The sequence below is a fragment of the Canis lupus genome, chromosome 32, assembly GCF_048164855.1.
Source record: "Canis lupus baileyi chromosome 32, mCanLup2.hap1, whole genome shotgun sequence".
NCBI classification, from domain to species: domain Eukaryota; kingdom Metazoa; phylum Chordata; class Mammalia; order Carnivora; family Canidae; genus Canis; species Canis lupus.
This window is the reverse complement of record NC_132869.1, coordinates 13650339-13671362: the sequence shown is the minus strand read 5'-3', so window position 1 is coordinate 13671362 and position 21024 is coordinate 13650339. Positions and strand designations below refer to the sequence as shown.

Sequence of the window (21024 nt, the reverse complement as noted above, 5' to 3'; positions counted from 1 at the left end):
AGGTGTTTATTCATGAGAGTGAATAAGTGGGAGGATGTTGGTGAGTAACAGGGAGAGGAAAGTTTAACAGAATGGCAAATAATAGTTAAGTAGGACACGAGGTAGGGAGATAGAAATGGTCTGTTAATGGCAGTGGGGAGCAAGGTTACCTCTTATCTCCAAACTCTTGAATTGGGGTTTGGTTGAGAAAAACCAGCCTCCGCAGAGAGCTGTAGGGGATGTGAGATGCAGTGGACATATCCAGGATTCATTCGTCAAAGGCAAGGAAATGGAGAGAGGAAGACATTGTGTTTTGGATGGGTTAAATTTCAGGTGTCCCCTTAGTACATCTAAAGGGAAGAGTTTATTAGGTATTTGTGTCTGGGAGTTTGGAGCTAAGTCATCGTTGTGTTGTTGGTAGAGAGGCAGGAATGAATCTGGTAAGACAGGCCAGAGAAAGCCCAGTAGAGTGAGAAAAGAAATGAGAATAGTCCTGCGAAATGCTATTTCTAAAAGATCAGACCAAGAAAGAGAAACCTAAAAACAAGCACATATAGAAGTAGCCAAAGAGGTGGAATGAAAGTAAAAGTGACTTTGTAGATTTCAAGGGAGAGATTTTCAAGAAGAGAGTGCTCAAAAATAATCATTTAATTATCTTATAGCATAATTAAAATCCAGTACCACCTTTATTTATTTTTTATTGAAATATAGTATATTCCCTGTAGAATGCTCAGGTCTCATACATTCAGTTCAGTGGCTTTTGACAGCTAATTGCATATAGCCACTACTCAGAACAAGATGCAGAACATTTCCATCATTCCAGAAAGTCTCCTCCTTGTTGTCACCTTTCTGACTTGAAATTTCTTGCCATTTCTAGGATTTTTCTTTTTTTTTTTTTTTTGTATTTTTTTTGTTGGAGTTCGATTTGCCAATATATACTATAACACCCAGTGCTCATCCTGTCAAGTGCCCCCCTCAGTGCCAGTCACCCTGTCTGCCCGCTCCCCCCGCCCACCTCCCTTCCACTACCCCTTGTTAGTTTCCCAGAGTCAGAAGTCTCTCATGTTCTGTCATATTTCTAGGATTTTTCAACCTCCACATTAGCATGATGTCATTGTGGCTTCTTTTAGCTTTTGTATCCATCTCTTTCTTGCAGGAGACTGAAGAGCCAATTGTAGAGTGTCAGGAATGTGAAACCGAAGTTTCCCCTTCACAGACTGGGGGCTCCTCAGGTGACCTGGGGGATATCAGCTCCTTCTCCTCCAAGGCGTCCAGCTTACACCGCACATCAAGTGGGACAAGTCTCTCAGCCATGCACAGCAGTGGCAGCTCAGGGAGAGGAGCCGGACCACTCAAAGGGAAAACCAGCGGGACAGAACCCGCAGATTTTACCTTGCCCAGCTCCCGAGGAGGCCCAGGAAAACTGAGGTGCAGACAGGGTCTCTAGAGAGAAAGAGAGCTACACCAGGGGCAGGGTTGCTGACATTTGGATATCACAGGAAAGAGGAGTCATGGGAAATCCCCCCATCCTCCAACTAGGATAATTCAAATCCTCTTCCTCCCCTTTTGTTCCTCTCCTGTTGGGTTTTGCATGGGAGGTTGGGTGGAGCCCTATGGGAGCTAGATTTCTAGAAAATGTAGAAAAACAGATGAGGGGACTTTGGGAATGCTGGCACATGCTGCTGCCACCCTCATTTTATGTAGCCTACAAGTGTTTTGGGTGGGAGTACAAAAAGTTTAGGGTAGTGACCCCTACTTGATACATCCCTAGCTTTTTGTTATCCTCTGCAGGTGTCTAGATCCTGAAGTGAAAGAGAAGGCAGGGCAGATATGGGTGTGCTGTTTTTGAGGCAGCAGTAGGAAGCTTTGTCAGGAGGGAATCGACTTGCATAGAGGGGGATGTCCTGTACTTACTCTCCTACACTCCCACTCCTTGGCTGGTATTTTTGGTGGTGGGTGTGCGGACCAGTTTCCTGCTGTCCTGGAAGTCTAGCACATGTTGGCCTGGCATGTAGTTTAAAGGCCATGGGGAGACTTTTTGAAGAAAGAATTGGGTAGCAGGTGCTGCCAGACTAACCTGTCTTCATTCTCTAGTCCTAGAAAAGGGGTCAGTCAGACAGGGGCGCCAGTGTGTGAGGAGGATGGTGATGCAGGCCTTGGCATCAGACAGGGAGGGAAGGCTCCAGTCACGCCTCGTGGGCGCGGGCGAAGGGGCCGCCCGCCTTCTCGGACCACTGGAACCAGGTACCCGGGTAGTATGAGATAATTTAGTCTATGACTTGTTTAGAAAAAAAAGGGAGTAGAGAGGAAAGAGGGGAGTAGAGTATGTGGGGTGTCAGGAGGGACAAGAGGGGTCCGTACTGCCTGGGGAGTGGGCAGGGATTAGAGAGGCTACTGAGAGACCAGGCTTATGCCTGTGATGGGGTCCTCCAAGAACGGGCTGAGGAAGACCCATGGAAAAAGGAGTGGGAAAATTGGTATATAAGTACTTTTCTTAATTCTAACTGCCTTTTCCTTGTCTTTTATCTCTTTAGAGAAACAGCTGTTCCTGGCCCCTTGGGCATAGAGGACATCTCACCTAGCATGTCACCAGACGATAAATCCTTCACCCGTATTGTGCCCCGAGTGCCAGACTCCACCAGACGAGCAGACACGGGTGCCGCTGCTTTGCGTCGAAGTGACTCTCCAGAGATTCCTTTCCAGGCTGTCGCTGGCCCTTCTGATGGCTTAGATGCCTCCTCTCCAGGGAATAGCTTTGTAGGGCTCCGTGTTGTAGCCAAGTGGTCGTCCAATGGCTATTTTTACTCTGGGAAAATCACTCGTGATGTTGGAGCTGGGAAGTATAAATTGCTCTTTGATGATGGGTACGAATGTGATGTTTTGGGCAAAGACATTCTGCTGTGTGACCCCATCCCACTGGATACGGAAGTGACTGCCCTCTCCGAGGATGAGTATTTCAGTGCAGGTAATAAAGGGAGTGGAGTCTATAGGAGACTTACTGTGCCTGGGCCAGTCTTCTCTCTAGTCTGTTGTTACCAAGAGCATGTGTGCCAGCCTAACAGCTCTTCGGGGGTCTCCAAAGCTAGAAATTCCATTCCTACTACACTGATTACTTTCACACTAGCTTTTTTTGTTTTCCTTGTTGCTTATTTTTGAATGAGCTTACTTTGAATAGTACTGTATTTTCAGAAAATATACAGAGTACTGTGCAAAGTACAGAATACTGTAATAGTGTAGAGAGTTCCTGTCCACCTTTCACCCAGCTTCCCAGCTTTCCCTGTTGTTAACATCTTCCATTAGCTGGTATATTTGTCATAACTAAGAAACCAACCTTGACTCCTTACCAACTAACTAAATTCCAGACTTTATTTTGATTTTACCAGCTTTTATACATCCTTTTTCTATTCCAGGGTTCAGTCCATTAAGCCGTCGTATGTCCTTCAATTTCTTTTGATCTCCAACAGTTCTGAATCTTTTCTTGTTTTCCATGATCTTGACAGTTTTGAGGAGTAAACTGGTTAAGTATTTTGTAGCATGTCCCTCAGTTTGGGATGGTCTCGTGTTTTGTTTGATTAGATTGGAGTTAAGGGTTTTGAAAAGAATGTTATAGAGGTAATGTGCTCTTCTTGTTATGTCATATGGGGGAAAGAAGCCTGTGACATCCACAGGACATCATTGGTCACATTAACTTTTATCCCTTAGTTAAAGTGTTTGCCAACACTGTAAAGTTAGTGTTTTTCCCTTTCTGGTATCTGTTTTTTCACCATTGAGACTTACACTTACAGTACCTGCCTTGCTGGGAATCTAGTAGTTGAGTGTGGCAGATATATTGAGATATTTTTGCCTAGGAAGAAGTTGTTAGTACTGTGTTTTTATGCCTACATACCTACCATTTACTGTCTGGTTTGAAAAGTGGTACACCCCCCCACCCCTTTTTTTTTAGGTAGCCAGTTCCCTGTAATGGTGATGGTGAGAGATTTGTTAGGACTGCTTTGTGTACCAGTTCTTTGAATATATTACCTCTTTTCTGTAAGCTAATTTGGACATAAATGTTTGTGGTGAGTTTGTCATTTAGAAACAGCATTTCTGGAGATTGTTTGGAACATAGATCAGGATATAACGGGCAACAAACAGTGCCTCTGAAGTCTCTCAGACTTTCTTGTGATGTGGACTGCTGAGTAATTGTTCTTTGCCCCTTTATTTCATTGTTAAACTTCACCTTCTAGTCCTGGGTAACACTTAGCTCATGTGGCATCAGTTAGTAGTATATGGATTTAGGTCTTTTATGACCTGTGGTTTACATAGTTTGTATCAAATGTATTCATACTTCTTTTCAGGTGTAAAGCTTATCTTGGGTGAATTATGGCATCAAGGAGTGGGTGGAGTCTGTGTGTCTTCATTTACTGAGGCTGTCTACTAATGTCAACATGAGACTGCTTCTATTTCTAATAACTCTTCATCAGTGTGAAGTGTATTCTTGGCGTTGGGCTTCTTTGTACTTTTGAAGGAGGTCTTTGTGATTAGTTTGCTGGTAGAGGTTTAAGCCAGGAGATGAAGAAAGCAAGGGGAAAGGGAGTGATTATGTAGCATAGATAGAACTAAGGCCTGCTTTCACATCTCTTTTTTCTTTCCTTGGTGGCATATGCTCTGGCTTTCTTTTAGCCCTTCATTCAAGCACAGGCTAATGGGGGAGAACAAATGGACCCTTATAAGAATGAAAAGGTATTCATGGTAATGCCTTGTTTTTATATTATATATGTGTGTTTTGTGTGTGTGTGTGTGTGTGTGTGTGTGTATACCCGTATATATTGCACACGTGTGTAAATTGTTTATTGATGGATAGAGGGGAAGGAGTATGATCTTTTTCATAGGTTTGGGAATAGGTTTTATGCAAGATCACACAGCTTGGTGGTAGCAGAATTAGACCTAGGCTCAGGTCTCCTGAATTCTAGCCACAGTCTCTTTTATACTCCATGGTGTGTTCCTTATGACCTAAAGACCTTATCTTTAGGTTCTGAATCAGAGCAAGAAGTAGGTAAGATTAGGCAGGAAAGGCAGAATTTATTTATTTTTTCCTTTCTTTGCTCTATATCTCTATTTTGATTTTAGCACACAAACACATGTTCTCTCTTAGAGTGATGTCATCTTTTACCTACAACTTAACTCAAGAATTATGACTCAGCCTCCAAAGAAACCAAGAAGGAAAGGTTTAGTAAATTATGGGATTGTTAGAAACTACATGTCACTTCACTTCAAGAAATAATTGAACAACTAATAACTCATAAAGGCTGGCTTTAGGAAGCTTTATTTTGTAATTTTATAAAGGGTTCCTTCTGTTGAGAAACTTTCCATCTCCCAATTCCAGGGTAGTAGCTACATATATTTATAAGTGGTGCCATTGTCTGGGATTGACAGCTGGCATTTATTTAAGTAGTAACTTCAGTGCACTGTTGGACCTCCTAATGCCCTAACCCAAGCCTGCTGTGCAGAGCCATTTTGAGTGGATGCTGAGCAACGTAAAACAACAGCAGGCTGCTCTTATGTTGTTCCCACCCAGGAGTGGTGAAAGGGCATAGGAAGGAGTCTGGAGAGCTGTACTACAGCATTGAAAAAGAAGGCCAAAGGAAGTGGTACAAGCGGATGGCCGTCATCCTGTCCTTGGAGCAAGGAAACAGATTGAGGGAGCAGTATGGCCTTGGCCCATATGAGGCAGTAACACCCCTCACCAAGGCAGCAGATATCAGCTTGGGTAAGACGTTTACTTCCTGAGAAACTGCCTCCGGGCCCCTGCTCTGTGGTGGGAGGAGTGAATTCTAGAGCAGTCAGCATGCTTTCCTAAATCTTACTCTTCCTGTGTGGTGCTGTGAGATGCTGATGAGCCGCCATGTTCTGGAGCCACTGCCTATCTCTGTTTCCTCCCTGGGACCAGTTAAGTTAGTAAATCCTTAGATTCTTCTGGCCTCCTCGGTTCTGCAGGGGCCAGACATATTTCAGTCATGATTGAGACTGAAACAAAAAAGATGGTAGCTTTCAAAGAGGTTTCTTGTCCCTACGAGAGGTGGGGGGAAAGGGTGTGGTGCTCTCTAACTTGGAGAGTTCTGCCTGGCTTCTTGGAGTCCAGGACCTCAGACCATAGGAGTTGACCAACCTTTGGCTTATCCTATTGTAGACAATTTGGTGGAAGGGAAACGGAAACGGCGCAGCAATGTCAGCTCCCCGGCCACCCCTACTGCCTCTAGCAGCAGCAGCACCACCCCTACCCGCAAGACCACAGAAAGCCCTCGTGCCTCCTCGGGAGTTCTCTCAGGCAAAAGAAAACTGATCACTTCTGAAGAGGAACGGTCCCCTGCCAAGCGAGGCCGGAAGTCTGCCACTGTGAAACCTGGTGAGTGCTCCCTTTTGCCTCATTCTCCCTCAGACCACTGTGGAATGTAGGGTTAGCTGCTGGAGAGATGGAACCTGATAATCGGCAATGATTCCTCTTTCCTGGCTACAAAGTTGAGGTCCCACACAAGCCCTCTGCTAACTCCATCCACCTCTACCTATCTCCCAGTAGAGTCCAGTGGAGGTAGATAGGATGCCAGGTCTTGATTGGACACATATATTGACTTTTGTGTAGGTTCTAAGAGGGAAAGAAATACTGAATTTTAAGTAGATTCAAAGTAGGTAAAATTGGTCTTCTATCTCTTCTTTTATGTGACCCCATTTTATACCTCAGCAAGCTCTGATTCCCCCTCTTTTGCGCTAAGGGTCCTCTGGCTCTCCCAGACTTCCTTTTGAAAGCTAGTACCTCAGTCTACATCTCTCCTCCTTGCACTGTTCCCCAACTCCTTTCCAGTCCCTCATGCTTCATATTAACAGGAATTTATCCATCTATTGTTTACTGAGTCTCTACTGTGATCCATTCACAGCTGCTGGGGTAAAGTCTTCAGTGTCTGCCCTCTGAGTACAGCAAACTGAAGGAGTTCATCGATTTTTACATTGCCCTGGCCCCAGAGCTGCTTTTGTTAACTGCGTCTTTGGGTTGTGTCATCTCCATATCTAACGAACACTTTTGTGTTCAGGTTATGTGATGGAACTAAGTGCTTCATAAGTATTACCTCAAATAATCCCTGTGAGGTATAGATGCTAGAATTCAGTTTTCAGTTGAATCTGAGGCACGGAAAGGTTGGCTAACTTTCCCAAGGTGACATAGTAATCCAGAATTCACATGCAGGCAGTTTGACTTTGAAGTCCAGGCTTATGCATACTACATCAGACTGTTCTCCTCCTGCTGGTTTTGTTTTAGGGAGGCATGACCTGTCTGTCATCTTAGCCTCCTAATGAGGCTATGATTCCGCTTCTCCAAATCAGGTATTTGTTTTCTTCTTGAGGACTTATTGGGGCACTCCTAGCATGGGTGTTCTGGGAGTCCTGGGCCGGCTGGTTCACTTACCCACCCCCAGGGGTTGGAAACTGGGACAGTTGAAGCAGGCTGTTTTCATGTGGTTCAGTCAACATGTGAGAACACTTTATTATCAAGTATTCTGTGCACCATTCTGGTGAGGGTCAGGGATGGGGTGGGAGTATCTGCCTGGGACATTTCTTGGTAATAAAAAAGTTGGCTTTTTATTGTTTGCTTTTAAGGGCTATTTCAAAATATCACATATCCTGGGGAAATCTGAGCACTGGGCAGAGAAAGTGGGCTGAAGATTTCCAAATATCTCTCACTCTTACCTAAGCTTTGTATTAGAACCACCACTTTCTTCAGATGATCTCAGAAGTATTTGTTTGGCTGTACAAAAATAATACTATTGATTTTCATTTGTGAAAAAATAATGTATATATCGTCATGATTGTAAAATATAAGTATATCAGATTTTCTCTACTATAAATCGGGTCCTAGGTTATGGACCATAGGAATGGTCTTTGGTCAGTAGCTCAAAAAAGTTGATCAGGACATTGCCTAGCCATCCTGTCATGCCTAGGCAGCGGTGTGTATCCTCTAGTAACTGTGTCTCTGTCCTTTCCAGGTGCAGTAGGGGCAGGAGAGTTTATGAGCCCCTGTGAGAGTGGAGACAACATGGGTGAACCCTCTACCCTGGAAGAGCAGAGAGGGCCTTTGCCTCTCAACAAGACCTTGTTTCTGGGCTATGCCTTTCTTCTCACCATGGCCACAACAAGTGACAAGTTGGCCAGCCGCTCCAAACTGGCAGATGGTCCTACAGGAAGCAGTGAGGAAGAGGAGGGTAGGTCCCTAGGAAGCCCTGGCGGCTCTGACACATGGGCGCTTTGTTCCTTTTCATTCACTTTATGAACCTGTAAAGGAAGCAGTGCAGGTAGTATCTGGGATCTTGGTCTGGGAAAATTAACTAGTCCTGCTTTCTAGACCATTTATAGACCATTTCCACAAGAGTCCTCTTAGTGGCTCCTCAAAACAATCTTGTGAGGCAGATGGGAAATAGATCTTATCATCTACTTTACCAAGGAGGAAACAAGCTTGGATAGGTTAAATAATTGCTTTTTGTTTGCTATAAGGGTGATAGACTTGGGACTAGAACCCTTGTTTGTTTTACCCTACTACAATCCTCCAAATCAGTTAAGTTTCTGAACACCTACTGCTTTCCCATCTGTATTCTAGAGGCAACTGCTAGAGAAAACCCATGTGGGGGCTAAAGTTCATTCTCTTGAGGTCTGAGCGTAAGATTAAGAATATAGGGTGCTCAGGGCCCCAGGGTATTGTAGAGAAATAGCTTCTAAGCTTCTCTTGTATCTCTCTTCAACCTAAAACTACATCTATATATTGCATTTCTATATTGTCTGTTACCTTGGGATTGAGTCAAAGCTGTAGTGCGGAGAGATAAAAATTGTTTCAGCTGTCTAAAGAGTGTGATCTAGGAGATAAAATGGGCAGAAGCAAATGTATACACTATAAGTGACTCACAGCATCCAGATGTGTCTGAACACTTAAGGTCAGATGGGATGATGTTCTGCAGATTAGAGTTGACTCTTAAGGAATTGAATTAACAGGATTATCATAACAGAGCATCACTGAAGATTTGTGATGGTTGGCATTTCAGTGTGTGGATGACTCTTTGCTCACTAACCAAAACTGTATCTGACCAACTGTAGCCATGTGGACATTGGTACAGGGACATGGGAAGGATGGTCGGGGAGTTGTAGTTAGGGTTTGTGGTATTTGGAAGGTACATAGAGTCATCGGTTGAGCCGCTCTAGGGTGTAGGAGCAGGTGTGGCAATGTGTGGAGTTTCAAGGTTAGGTGTGTACCCAATCTTGTCTGTCAGAATTCAGATAGGTTTCATTGGAGAGAAGGTGTATGAAGAGTTTCCTAGCCAAGACCGTAGTTTTACTTTGATCTTAATGAGTCCCTTGAAGATTGTGTGAGATGTGTTGTGGCATCAAAACAGTTTGTGGTCTTGTGTTTTCTTTTGCTTTTATGGTGTTGCTAGACTCTGGACCTTCTTTTCTAGCCCTTCCCTAGACCAGGGCTTCACAAGGCAACTCTATAGGTGTTTTATTTGTGGGTTGGTACAGCATGGTCAAGAAAGCCAGCTATGGTATGAGATGCAGTTCCTTAAATATCTGTGACCCTGTGTGTGATTACTAAACTCTACTCATAAAAATTCTTTCCATTATTGATACATCAAATGTTTTTAATTCCAGCCTTATAACTGAGAGTGGGGGTGGGGGGAATGTAGGCCTTGTCTAAATGAGTAAATTGGACATTTTTCAGAGATTTCCAGGTTTCTTGTGGAAAGTGTGGTTATACTGAACAGTCTGCTTTATGTTGCTCCTTCATCATTGGACATTGCCCAACAGTACCAGAATCCTTGATATTTTTGGCATGTAGGATGTTGAGAGGTCCCTCAAGAAGCCTGAAGACATTTGTACTTAAACAGTCTTCTAACAGAATATCAACAGTTTTAAAGAAACTATGTGATATGACTTGTAGAGAAATGGAAATCTCTTAGATGCTAGTTTAGATCAGGAGCTCATAAATATTTGAATCTGTTTAATGAGACATATTTATTAGTGAATTAAGAATATGGCACCTGGTGTTGTTAGGAGGCACACCATTAGGGACCCATCAACCATGGGGATTGACTCTGGAGTTGGGTTCTTTTAGTACCTTCATCCTTGATGTAGATGATGGAATTAAAAATCTGTTCATTTTAGCCTCTGGTGGGGCAGGGCCACTCTTAAGTCACAAATAAATTAAATCGAAGATGGGGAAAAAATAGAGTAGACAACTACTGCCTTGGTGGGGTAATAGTTGATTACACAGAAGCAAGGAAATATAATTGGGGATTAAAATCTAAATGTTAAGACTAGAAACCGACCTGTATTAAGCAGACATAAAATAGAAGTCTTAGGAAAAAGAAAGGACCATGAGAGGCCTTGGCAGTGACTCAGCAGTAGAGTGTTGGTACTGAAAATTGTGATGAGGTATATTGAGATGGATCAACAGGATGCAGTGACAACACTGAGACATAGTCCTGGTATATTCTGAGTTTTTTTTTTTTTTTTTTACAACCATTTAGGGTTTGCAGTTTGAGCTCTCATTTTAAGAGGGACATGGAGAATGCTTAGTCAAGAAAAGAGCAATGAAGGTGAATGGGCTGGCCAGTCAGACCTAACCCAAGGCGTAGAGGCCTGAGTGTGGGGCATCAGCAGTCCCGAGCAGCTCCAGCAGGCAGGGAGGACACCACAGGGCTGGCCTCTCTGCAGGGGGTCTGCTGTGCCAGCCTTCACCACTGGGCATAAGGGGGAAGGGGCGTGGTCCTGGCGCTGAACTCTTATGAATTTGGTTGGGTTTTATTATTTGTGATAAATTCACTAGAACTTAATTTCTCAGAAATCATAATTAACTAAAATCTCTAATGTCTTGCTTTTTTCTTTTCTTTTTTTAATGTGTTATTTATATATGAGAGGAGCAGATATTTGGTCAAAAGAAGCTATTTCTAATTGCCTAGGGTCATTACAGCTTCAGCTTCATCTCTCATAACTTCTACTTCACCCTCAAGGCTGTAATGCAGTCATTGATGTTCAGTGTCCTGAGGTACTTCAAGATCATCAAAGGTAGATAGTTTTCAATAAAAAGGTTGAAATAGGATTTTACTGGCTAACCTTCACTTAATCAGTTACATTTTAGAAATCCCACTTTGAGCATTCTGGTTCATCAAAGTTTTAGTGTATAGGGGGTGAAAATGCTGATGAAGGGGAAATTTGAAGGCTTTGTTAGAAAAAGTGCTAATCAGTTATTCGTCTCCACAGCAGGCAGAATTGGAGGAAATGGGCTTAGTTTGCAGGAGAGATTTAGGGTAGACATAAGGAACAGCTTCCTGCTGGTAAGGGTTACTCAAACTAGAATACCTCACCATGGGAACTGCTTGTGTGTCCATCCCTGTTAACAGTCCCATGACTCAGTACAGAAACCTTTGATGTTTTTAGGTCTAGGACCTATCCCATTTCTCATCTTCGCCCACCCCTTCTACTCTTGTCCTTTCTTTTGGCAGCATTTTATAGTCCTCACAACGTAGCTCTTTCTGACCCATGGGAAAGCCCTTGTCCTATCTGTCTTTGGGATATAGTGCTATGGAGATAACGCGGGGGGAGTGTAAGAGAGAGCAGTAAGAAGCAGGCTTAAAGTAGCAAATAAGAAACTAATTGGTAATTATGATCCTGGTTGTCTCTTCTTTTAAATAGAATTTTTAGAAATTCCTCCTTTCAACAAGCAGTATACAGAATCCCAGCTTCGAGCAGGAGCTGGCTATATTCTTGAAGACTTCAATGAAGCCCAGGTGAGGCGTTTCTTTGTGTAGCTTCCCAGAGGGGCAGTGATGAGATGAGCCTGAGAGGGAGGGGTGAGGAGGCTGGGTACACCAAGTAAACAGTTCAGGAACTGGGGAAACTGCCACAGGGTTGTTGAATGAAATAGAATTTTTACTTGTGTGTAAGGAAGAGAAGTTAGAACCTTTGTCTGTTAAAGGCTGTGGTTCTGTTTTTGGGACAAAAGCAGATTCAAATCTGTGTTTATTTATTTATTTTTTTTAAAATTTTTTTATTTATTTATGATAGTCACACAGAGAGAGAGAGAGAGAGGCGCAGAGACATAGGCAGAGGGAGAAGCAGGCTCCATGCACCAGGAGCCCGATATGGGATTCGATCCCGGGTCTCCAGGATCGCGCCCTGGGCCAAAGGCAGGCGCTAAACCACTGCGCCACCCAGGGATCCCTTTTTTTTTTTTTTTTAAATTTTTTTATTTATCAAATCTGTGTTTAATAGAAATCCCTATGACAGTGTTGCTGATTCTCAGCCTGGAAGGTTGAATACCTGGGATTGTGTTGTCCCTTGAGGGTTTAGGCCCTCAGAAACCTGGAGGTGAGGCGGGAGAGTACCTAGGGAAGCCCTTTGGACCTTTTATTGAGAAAGCAAGCTTTGGGCAGAAGGATAGGCTCAACCACATTTTAGGTAGTATTTGAAAGTATTCAGATCTGTTCTCTGACTCAGGGCTGCTTTTCAGGGGCTTTCTATAGAAGTCACCAGACCTATTGGTTTTTTTCCTTTTCTTCCAGTGTAACACAGCCTACCAGTGTCTCCTAATTGCGGATCAGCATTGTCGGACCCGGAAGTATTTCCTGTGCCTTGCCAGTGGGATTCCTTGTGTGTCTCATGTCTGGGTCCATGATAGTTGCCATGCCAACCAGCTCCAGAATTACCGCAATTATTTGTTGCCTGCAGGGTACAGCCTTGAGGAGCAAAGAATTCTGGATTGGTGAGTATTTGGAGCCCATCTAGGATGACAGGCAGGAAGATAGCAAGCTTTTGGAGGGGAGAATCTAGATAAGAGAGTATTTCTAGAAACTAGAATCCTCATAGGATAAATTAGAGAATTCGAGTGAATTCATTTGATCAGTTCATCTACTTTGTCCCTGAGGGATCCTGGTTAAGGACCGTTAGAAAATGTGTGACGATTTCCTTGTAGGTTCAGTATTCTCACCGTCTGAGGTTATTAGGGGACTAAGTTTGAAGCAAGGTAGTTTATTCTCAGCCCCAGGACAGACCTGGACAGCAGAAGGGTTGGATTTAGAAGGCCAGGGTCCCAGAGAATACACATGATTCACAGAAGAAGAGAAGGGGAGTGGTAGCCTAATGAAGGACTTCTGAAAATATTCACATGTACCCAAGTCCCTTTGCGGAAGGGCTCTTGTTGGGTGTAATCTGTCATGCTAAGGTCTTTTCCAATCCCAAGGTGCTGTGTCTCTTGACTCCTTTGTAGGCAACCCCGTGAAAACCCTTTCCACAATCTGAAGGTACTCTTGGTGTCAGACCAACAGCAGAACTTCCTGGAGCTCTGGTCTGAGATCCTCATGACCGGGGGGGCAGCCTCTGTGAAGCAGCACCATTCAAGTGCCCATAACAAAGGTACCTGGAAAGTGTGTGTGGTGTTATTGCTTCAGGGATGTCCTTAGACCCGTAGGTGTTAGGCCTTGTGGTCTGATAGGCTGACCTTCTCTGCCTAAGAGAAGAAAGGTACTACCTTCAAGAAGTGAGCCACTAGGAGTGAGGCACTGGGCTGTTGATGCTTCTACGGGTGTCCAGTGTGTATCTGTAAATATTTGTACAAGGTTAGCATATAGTGATGGTAACTTCACTTTTGGTTGTGATCAGTAACACTCTTTGACAAAAAGACTGGAGTTTGGGCCCAATGCACCATCCTGGCTAGGAAGCACATCTTTTTTAATGGAAGGCTAAATGGGAGTCTCCTTTCCTCACTCACCTTCCCCTGCTTCCTGCAGATATTGCTTTAGGGGTATTTGACGTGGTGGTGACGGATCCCTCATGCCCAGCCTCGGTGCTGAAGTGTGCTGAAGCATTGCAGCTGCCTGTGGTGTCACAAGAGTGGGTGATCCAGTGCCTCATTGTTGGGGAGAGAATTGGATTCAAGCAGCATCCAAAATACAAACATGATTATGTTTCTCACTAATACTTGGTCTTAACTGATTTTATTCCCTGCTGTTGTAGAGATTGTGTTTTAACCAGGTTTTAAATGTGTCTTGTGTGTAACTGGATTCCTTGCATGGATCTTGTATATAGTTTTATTTGCTGGACTTTTATGATAAAATAAATGTTGAATCTCTTTGGTTGTAGTAACTGGGATTTCTTCATCCATTTCTTTGAACTTAATCGCAGAACAAATAGCAAAACAAAAAATATAGTACCTTCTCTGTGGTTTTCAATAGGCTTGTTCATAGTAGGACAGCTAGCCAAGAAAAATAGGAAAATTAAAAATTTTTTTCCTGTGGCATCTTTGTCAAAGGGTGATGATCCTGGGCTGTCTGAAATTCAGTACTTCTAAAAATCTGATTTTATAGTAGGCCCTGATCATTAGTTGTAGTAAAGGTTGAATGGAATTGAACACTGTTCTAAGCTTCCTGTCACTTAAGTCTCTTTAGAGAACTAAAAAGGAAAAAGCACCAATTGCTGTGAAAGGGCAGGGACTACAAGCCTGATGGAACGACTTTCTACAAGGAAAAACTTGAGAAACATAGTGACAACACTTGGAAATGTTAGAAGCTCTAACCAGAGATCCAATTTTATAACAGTTATTGCTGTCAGTTACAAGAAGCTATTCCTTCCCTACCCCTAGCATCATCTCTGTTGATGTCCTCTCATTATCTAAAGCAGGAGTTAAAAAGTGTTTGCTACCAATTAGTAAATATCTTAGGCTTTCTGGACCATTTGATGTGTCACAAATACTCCCCTTCGCCATGACAGCATGAAGACAACCATAGATAAGAGGTAAACAGATGAATGTGGCTGGGATCCAGAAAATAAAAAGTTACAAAAACAGGTGGTGGGCCATAATCTCACTTCTCCACAGACAGCAATGGAGGGGGGTCACCTTTAGCACAAAAGGGCAGGAAATAGGACAGATGGAGGACCAGATTCACTGGCTATACTGAGGCCGGAATGCTTCATTCTTTTTCAGTACAAAGGGAGTTGTTTGTACAATGAATATTTATTTTGATTCAGACCAGTATGAACACTAATAATTACAGTAATGGTTGGGCCAGATTAAGGGAACTCCAACTCCTTTGGTTCTTCCAAGAGGGGATAATTAGACCTGCAGTTTTCAATATCTGAAATCTAAGAATTTGACCTCAGCTTTTTTCTTAAGGACCCTTTTTCTTTGTTAAAATACTACTGCTTTAAGTACATTATCAATAGCTAAAATTGCCCTTTTACCACCAGCTTGAGCAATACCTAGGCATATAGTAGGTGCTCAATAAATGGGTGTGTCCAACAGATGTTCTCAGTGTAATGGATCTTGCAAGGTCAGTGGAGAGGGAGCTGGCACTACATATCCTCTATGGTAGGGGAGTTAAGAACTCTAAGGTAGGGTAGACCCTTCCACGTGGGAAGGATCTGTACCCATGAATGTTCAGCAGTAGTAGCTTCTAGGAGGAAAAAGTAGGACCCTCACTCAGTAGGCTGCAAGCATTTGTTGAGTGGCTGAAGAGTAGGATGTTTTAAATCTTCTGTCACAGATTTGGGAACACGGTGAGAGACTGTTGGTTTGTGAACCAGGTATTTTCACATCCCAAAACTAGAAAACAACAACAAAAAAAGAGCCTTATCAAATATGCTTTCCCAAGATTTTCTTCAAAGAAATAGGAATCAGGGCAACCTGTGATCTACGTAGTGTCATCTTCTAAAACTCTTAAGTTTCTTTGACTCTTCCACTAAAGTCGCTTAGGAAAAATCTGCTTGAGGACAATTAGGAGACAGAAAGAACAATAAAGTGCTTTTTAAAAAATAGGACAGACCTCTGAGAAAAGCCAACCACCGCTGAATCTACTGGATTAAAAAGCTAAGAATTAGAAGGGGCGATCACCTTTCCCAAATGCAGAAGCTGGGGGGCCAGTGAGGCAAGGGTGCCTGAGGCTGCACAGCTGGTTAATGTCAGAACTGGGAACCAACTACTGCTCAGTTCTTTCTTCCAGCCCAGCTGAGAACTAAAAACCCATCTCAGCATCAGGAGTTTTAGTATTTTACTATGATGATGGCTTTTACTAGAAAATAAGCTTCCTTTGAATTAAGAGAGCTGATCAGACATAGCCCTTCATGTCTCTAAGCCTTAGTTTCCTTGCTTATAAAATGAGCTACTTGGATGAGACAGTGGCTGATGTCTCAGCTCTGGAATTACAACTTGTTAAACAGCCACATTCATGGAGTCCCCACACTTCCCTAAGGCTTGTTCCTACCTGCCCAGAGTTCCGCCAGCCTGGGTGTAGTATTTGTTATAATCTAGCCGTAAGAGCAGTTGAGCCAAATCTGAGTTGATCTGATGGTTCCGAACACTGGAGAGAATCTTGAATAGTAGTGAAGACTGGCGGCTAAAGCCCTGCAGAGAGAAGGACTCAGGCTGTCATTCCTATTCCTCTCAGACTCAACCAACTGTCCATGTGGAGTGAGGCTGGGGGGGGGGGGGAGGGGGTTCCTTAAAAAACTTGCTCAAAATTCTCCAGCACCAGCTGGCCTTCCCACAGCCTCGCTTCTATTAGCTCCTAAAAGGTCGTCTTAGTACTGAGTCCACGGATGGCGTGGCTTTGAGTGAAAGTACACTCCCATTCTCAGGAGGAAGTTAGCATCTATTCTGTTGATTACTGGGGCTGGGGAGAGCCTGCGCATTTTTGTTAGAGTCAGATAATTACAATCCCAGCGAAACGGAGTTCGTTCAAGGAAGGAGGTTGGATAGGAGGTTGTGAGAACAAAACCAATGCATGTTTGTGGGCTGAAGAAACTATTCACGGCCAAACTATTTTCAAATGCTGAGATGGCACATAACTATCTGCTTCAAAATGAACTGATGCCAACATTTTTATCTTTGTATCTTCTTATTTCTGTGTGTATATATGTATTGGGGAAATGCTTTATTGACCCAGAGGGAAAGATCATGACTCCCCATTGGCAAAACAAACCTCTACCCTTTGGACAGGGCTGCATACTGCCAACAGCCAGGCAGACTCACCTTGACCAGGATGCTCAGCTGGGCAGCCCCACGTTCATCCAGTGGGCCCAGGTTCTGACTGACCAGCGAGCAAAAGCTGTGACAGAGATCTAGGATTTCATTCAGGCAGTGAAACACCTACCCAGGAAATAGTTGGTATTAGGAAAAGAAGGAAGATAAATCTATGAGATTAGAGATCTGGGAAAACAGTCTGAGAGTTACTTTATTCCCATTCTTTGACCTCAGGAGAGACTGTCACGTATGAGTCAGTCCTGTGGGCTCCTCGAAATACAACACGTGTAACACCAACTCTTCGCTTTCTGGCAAAGATGCTACTATTCTGCTAGTAACCCCTGCACAAAACTTCCATTCTAGCCACATCAAATTAGGCATCGTCTCTTGGACCCACATGTGCTCCAGCCCTGAGCTTTGCTCAGAGCTACTCTCCTTAATGCCAGTTCAAGTTCTCTTGGTGGGGCACTCCCTTCCCCCCTGTAGCCTCTAGTGACCCCCCTGCTTCTCTATTATCTGTACTGTTCTCTTGGCATCTGTTCAGGCCACCTGTGTTGTTACTAGTCTGTGTATGTATGTATGTTCTGTTTCTCCAACTAGATTGTGAGCTCCTTAAGGGCAGAGCCATGACTTATACCTCTTTGTATCCCCAGTGCCTTGCATAAAGTAAGCACTCAATAAATATTTAATGGTCACCACCTGCTCTGATCTTCTGCTTTTCCCAAGGGTGTACTCATGCCACACGAGGGTAGTTGGCCTGTCACAGCGGCTTTTGGTGTTGTCCATTCACACAAACAGCCCTTGGAGTGGCATCTGTGTAACCTGCTCTCCCTTACTGAGTGCAGCAAAAATAGCTCCGAATACGAACAAGAGAAGTCTAGTGTTTGTGCTGTGGCAGGACTGAGGGATGACAGCTGGCTGACATCAGGGATGAAGCGGAATCTACGTAACTGTGAGGGGTCATTTCAACCTTCCCACTTTTTATTTGAGAATTTTCATGTATTTGTGAGCTTTAAAAAAACACAGGTGCCTGGGTTTCACTCCAGAGATTCTAATATAAGTGCTCGGGGCCCCAGATTTTTTGAAGCTTCTAGGTGATTCCCATGTGTAGGCAAGGCTGAGAGTAACTACCCTAAAGGAGAGGTACATATGTACACAAAGGGAGACACTATTCACTTGTCTGTGAAAACAACTCTCAACTGGTCAATCCTGATCCAAAAGATTTCTAAGAAAGTAAGCACTATGTGCTTTTCATTAGCCCTTCTGTGGTGTCAGAAAAGTTTTATTTAAAATTCTTTAAATTCTTCCCTTTGAGGGCTAAGCACATATTCTTTCTTCTATAGCTGCGCACCACATCCTGAGGATATAGTATTTCAGAAACTCAAAGACATTTAAGTTCCCTTTTAACAGTCCCTTATAGTTTTGCTTTAAGTTGTCAGAAAGGTTTAAAAATGGAGATTGAACAACTGTTGAATGATAGTTCCGTATCCTGGCAACTCGGGACCTAAGGGAACAGTCAGGGTGGAAGCAGTCTGAGGAAGCCCAGAGCCCTACTTACAGGTTTCAACAGGATAAAGGACTGAGCCAGCAGATTGCTAAGGAAGTGGTCATGAGCCAATCGGATGCTTTCAAAGTCACGGGTAGAATTGATCTGATGCAGCAGCTGTGAGAACTGAGACTCCAGCACATCTACCTGATGGGCAGTGAACAGATGCTTTCAGTACCTGGCATATTCTAAGCACTCAAGGACATTAAGATGAAATACAGTATGAAAGAAATTCTTGGAGCCACTTTAAAGCCGCGCAGAGGCCATATTACCTTGCCTTGTAGCAAGTTCTCTGCCTAATGCCTCATAACCCCAAAGTTCTGGCAGATCCCCCACTTCACGCCATATCGCCTCCACTGACTAACCTGGTTAAGTCCTACAGATTCCAGACGGCCTAGCCAACTAAAACTAAGGATCGAATCAGCATTGCTGACAAGAACCCTAAGCTCATTCTCCTTCATTTATTCCCACTTTCCTTTAAAATGCCGCCAAGAAACCCCTCCCAACGATCTAACCTGCATTTTCTCAACCCCCAACATCTCGTCCAATGCAGGACTGCAGTTCCTCTTTGGTAAATCCTGCTCATGTCCCAGACTTTTTTTCCCTACCCCTTCCTCCCATTCATCCCCTGACCCAGACCTGGAGATAGTACTGAAGATTATCCACCAAGAATGCCATGTGATTTCTCAGGCGCCACTTGACTGCGTCAGTCTGGTTGGACTTGAGGTGCTTGCGCTGCATCTGTAGGGCCCAGCAGTGCTGCAGCTCGGCCTGCACCCGGCGCACGCTCAGTAAGTACTTGAAAACAACATTGTACCTGGGACACAAACGGCAGGCTATTCAAGAATAAAACTTCACTTCCCACCTCACCTGCAAGACAGACCCCAGGACTCTGTGCCTGCCGCCCGTGCCCCAAAATGTAGGAAGGAAATGAGAATGGCTAGAGCTATGGATGAATTTGCTGTGGCTTATCAATATGGTGGGTCATTACATGGCCGCTAAAACGACTGCACTTCATCCGTTCAACTTAAGGCGGCTCCAGGCAATGGGATTCTGATTAAAAGGAACACTCAGGTTACATACAGCCTGATATGCTTTGTTTTATAATGCTTGAAACAACTGGGTAGAAGAAAAACATATTTTGAGGGAATATACATATAGATATAAAACTAAATATTAAAAGGACAAAAAAAAAACCGCACCTGGGTGGCTCAGGATTTGAGCACCTGCCTTTGACTCAGGTCATGATCCCAGGACTCGGGATCGAGTCCCACATCGGGCTCCCCACAAGAAGCCTGCTTCTCCCTCTGCCTATGTCTCTGCCCACCCCCACTCCCCCGCCCCCCCCCCCCGTCTCTCAGGAATAAATAAAATCTTAACAAAATAAAACAAAATGAACAGAAAACAGTGTGGGAGAATGGTTACTTTGAGCTGAGGGAGCCAAGGGAGTGAGAGTGGGAAGACCACAGAGGCAGACATTATTGTCGGTGTTCCAGTTTTTGTGCTAGAAAATGGTTTTGCGGCATATGTGTAAATAGGAAGGAGGGTCTTGCATGGACCAATAATCAGAATGTGTTAGGAAGCAAGGATTTTGGTTAACGTGATGCTCTGTTCCAAAAAAGAGAACGCAGTGGAGGCCCCTTAACTGCTGCCTCAAGGCAAGCTCAGGGGCTGCTTGCCAAATGCCGAGCCCCATACCAAGAACACACATGGGAAGAACAGCTGATTCCTAGTGGAACTGGATCTGTTTACTTGTTCGTAGGCAGGCTTACAGACACCAATCTGATTTGGTTTTAAAATTACCTATTTCTAATGGAACAACATAGTAAAAAAGTACACCTTGTTTGGATTCTGATTTGAACAAACCGAAACATAAAAAGACATTTTTGGATAACTGGGAAAATTTCAATCTGTACCAGATAAGGACGTATTGTTAATTTTATTGGATGTGATAACTGCATTGTAATTACATTAAAAACATGCCTTTTCTGAATCGCATAGCGATGGAGGCAAATGACCTGTCTGGGATGTGCTTTACAAGGTTCTAGCGAAAAAAAGAAGAGATAAGACAAGCAGAATGTTGATAGTTACTGAAGCTGGATAATGTACCTGTGGGGGATCATTATAGTCCACACTTTTGTTTATATTTGGAAATTCTCATAATAAAAATTAGTTTTTAAAACTACATCTGAGATTGATTTCTTCAAGGGTGTTCAGAGTGTATCAAGTGAGGATGTAAGTGGACTGTTTGCTTGTGGGACACTGGGACACTGGGTTAAGACAAGGTCTATACAGCTTGCTTGGGTGGGCTATGGGCTCTGAACCTGCCAGAGAAATCTCCCTCAACCAGCCTTGTTTTTGCCAGTTCATACCTAGGCTCTCATGCCCTAAGCTTCTCTACCCCAAAAGGTAGAGAGGACTGAACAGGAGCAGAGATGAGAGGCCCTTTTGTTCACATATTTCCCTTTTCATC

General features: G+C 43.7%; 2 protein-coding genes across 11 annotated transcripts in view; one reads left to right on the top strand and one right to left on the bottom strand.

The window, feature by feature from the left end:
• Positions 1-15437, top strand: part of TP53BP1 (tumor protein p53 binding protein 1) — a 102050-nt gene extending 86613 nt beyond the window's left edge. For 6 of the 10 annotated variants that reach the window (XM_072809254.1, XM_072809256.1, XM_072809250.1 and 3 more), the window contains 10 exons: positions 1136-1407; positions 2074-2223; positions 2514-2944; positions 5537-5728; positions 6149-6364; positions 7992-8207; positions 11686-11780; positions 12555-12754; positions 13259-13404; positions 13779-14133. In XM_072809254.1, the coding sequence (XP_072665355.1) occupies positions 1136-1407; positions 2074-2223; positions 2514-2944; positions 5537-5728; positions 6149-6364; positions 7992-8207; positions 11686-11780; positions 12555-12754; positions 13259-13404; positions 13779-13966 (2106 nt within the window). In that variant the 3' untranslated portion in view covers positions 13967-14133. Of the gene's footprint in view, positions 1-1135; positions 1408-2073; positions 2224-2513; positions 2945-5536; positions 5729-6148; positions 6365-7991; positions 8208-10910; positions 11059-11685; positions 11781-12554; positions 12755-13258; positions 13405-13778 lie in introns of those variants that run through there. The other 4 variants (XM_072809258.1, XM_072809257.1, XR_012022815.1 and 1 more) reach the window with 4 other exon arrangements.
• The window catches only part of TUBGCP4 (tubulin gamma complex component 4), a 36236-nt gene continuing 30194 nt past the window's right edge, over positions 14983-21024 (bottom strand). Inside the window, exons 14-18 of the mRNA XM_072809291.1 lie at positions 19191-19368; positions 18564-18698; positions 17015-17131; positions 16248-16387; positions 14983-15589 (exon numbers count right to left, since the gene is read on the bottom strand). Of these exons, the coding sequence (XP_072665392.1) occupies positions 15577-15589; positions 16248-16387; positions 17015-17131; positions 18564-18698; positions 19191-19368 (583 nt within the window). The 3' untranslated portion in view covers positions 14983-15576. The remainder of the gene's footprint in view (positions 15590-16247; positions 16388-17014; positions 17132-18563; positions 18699-19190; positions 19369-21024) is intronic.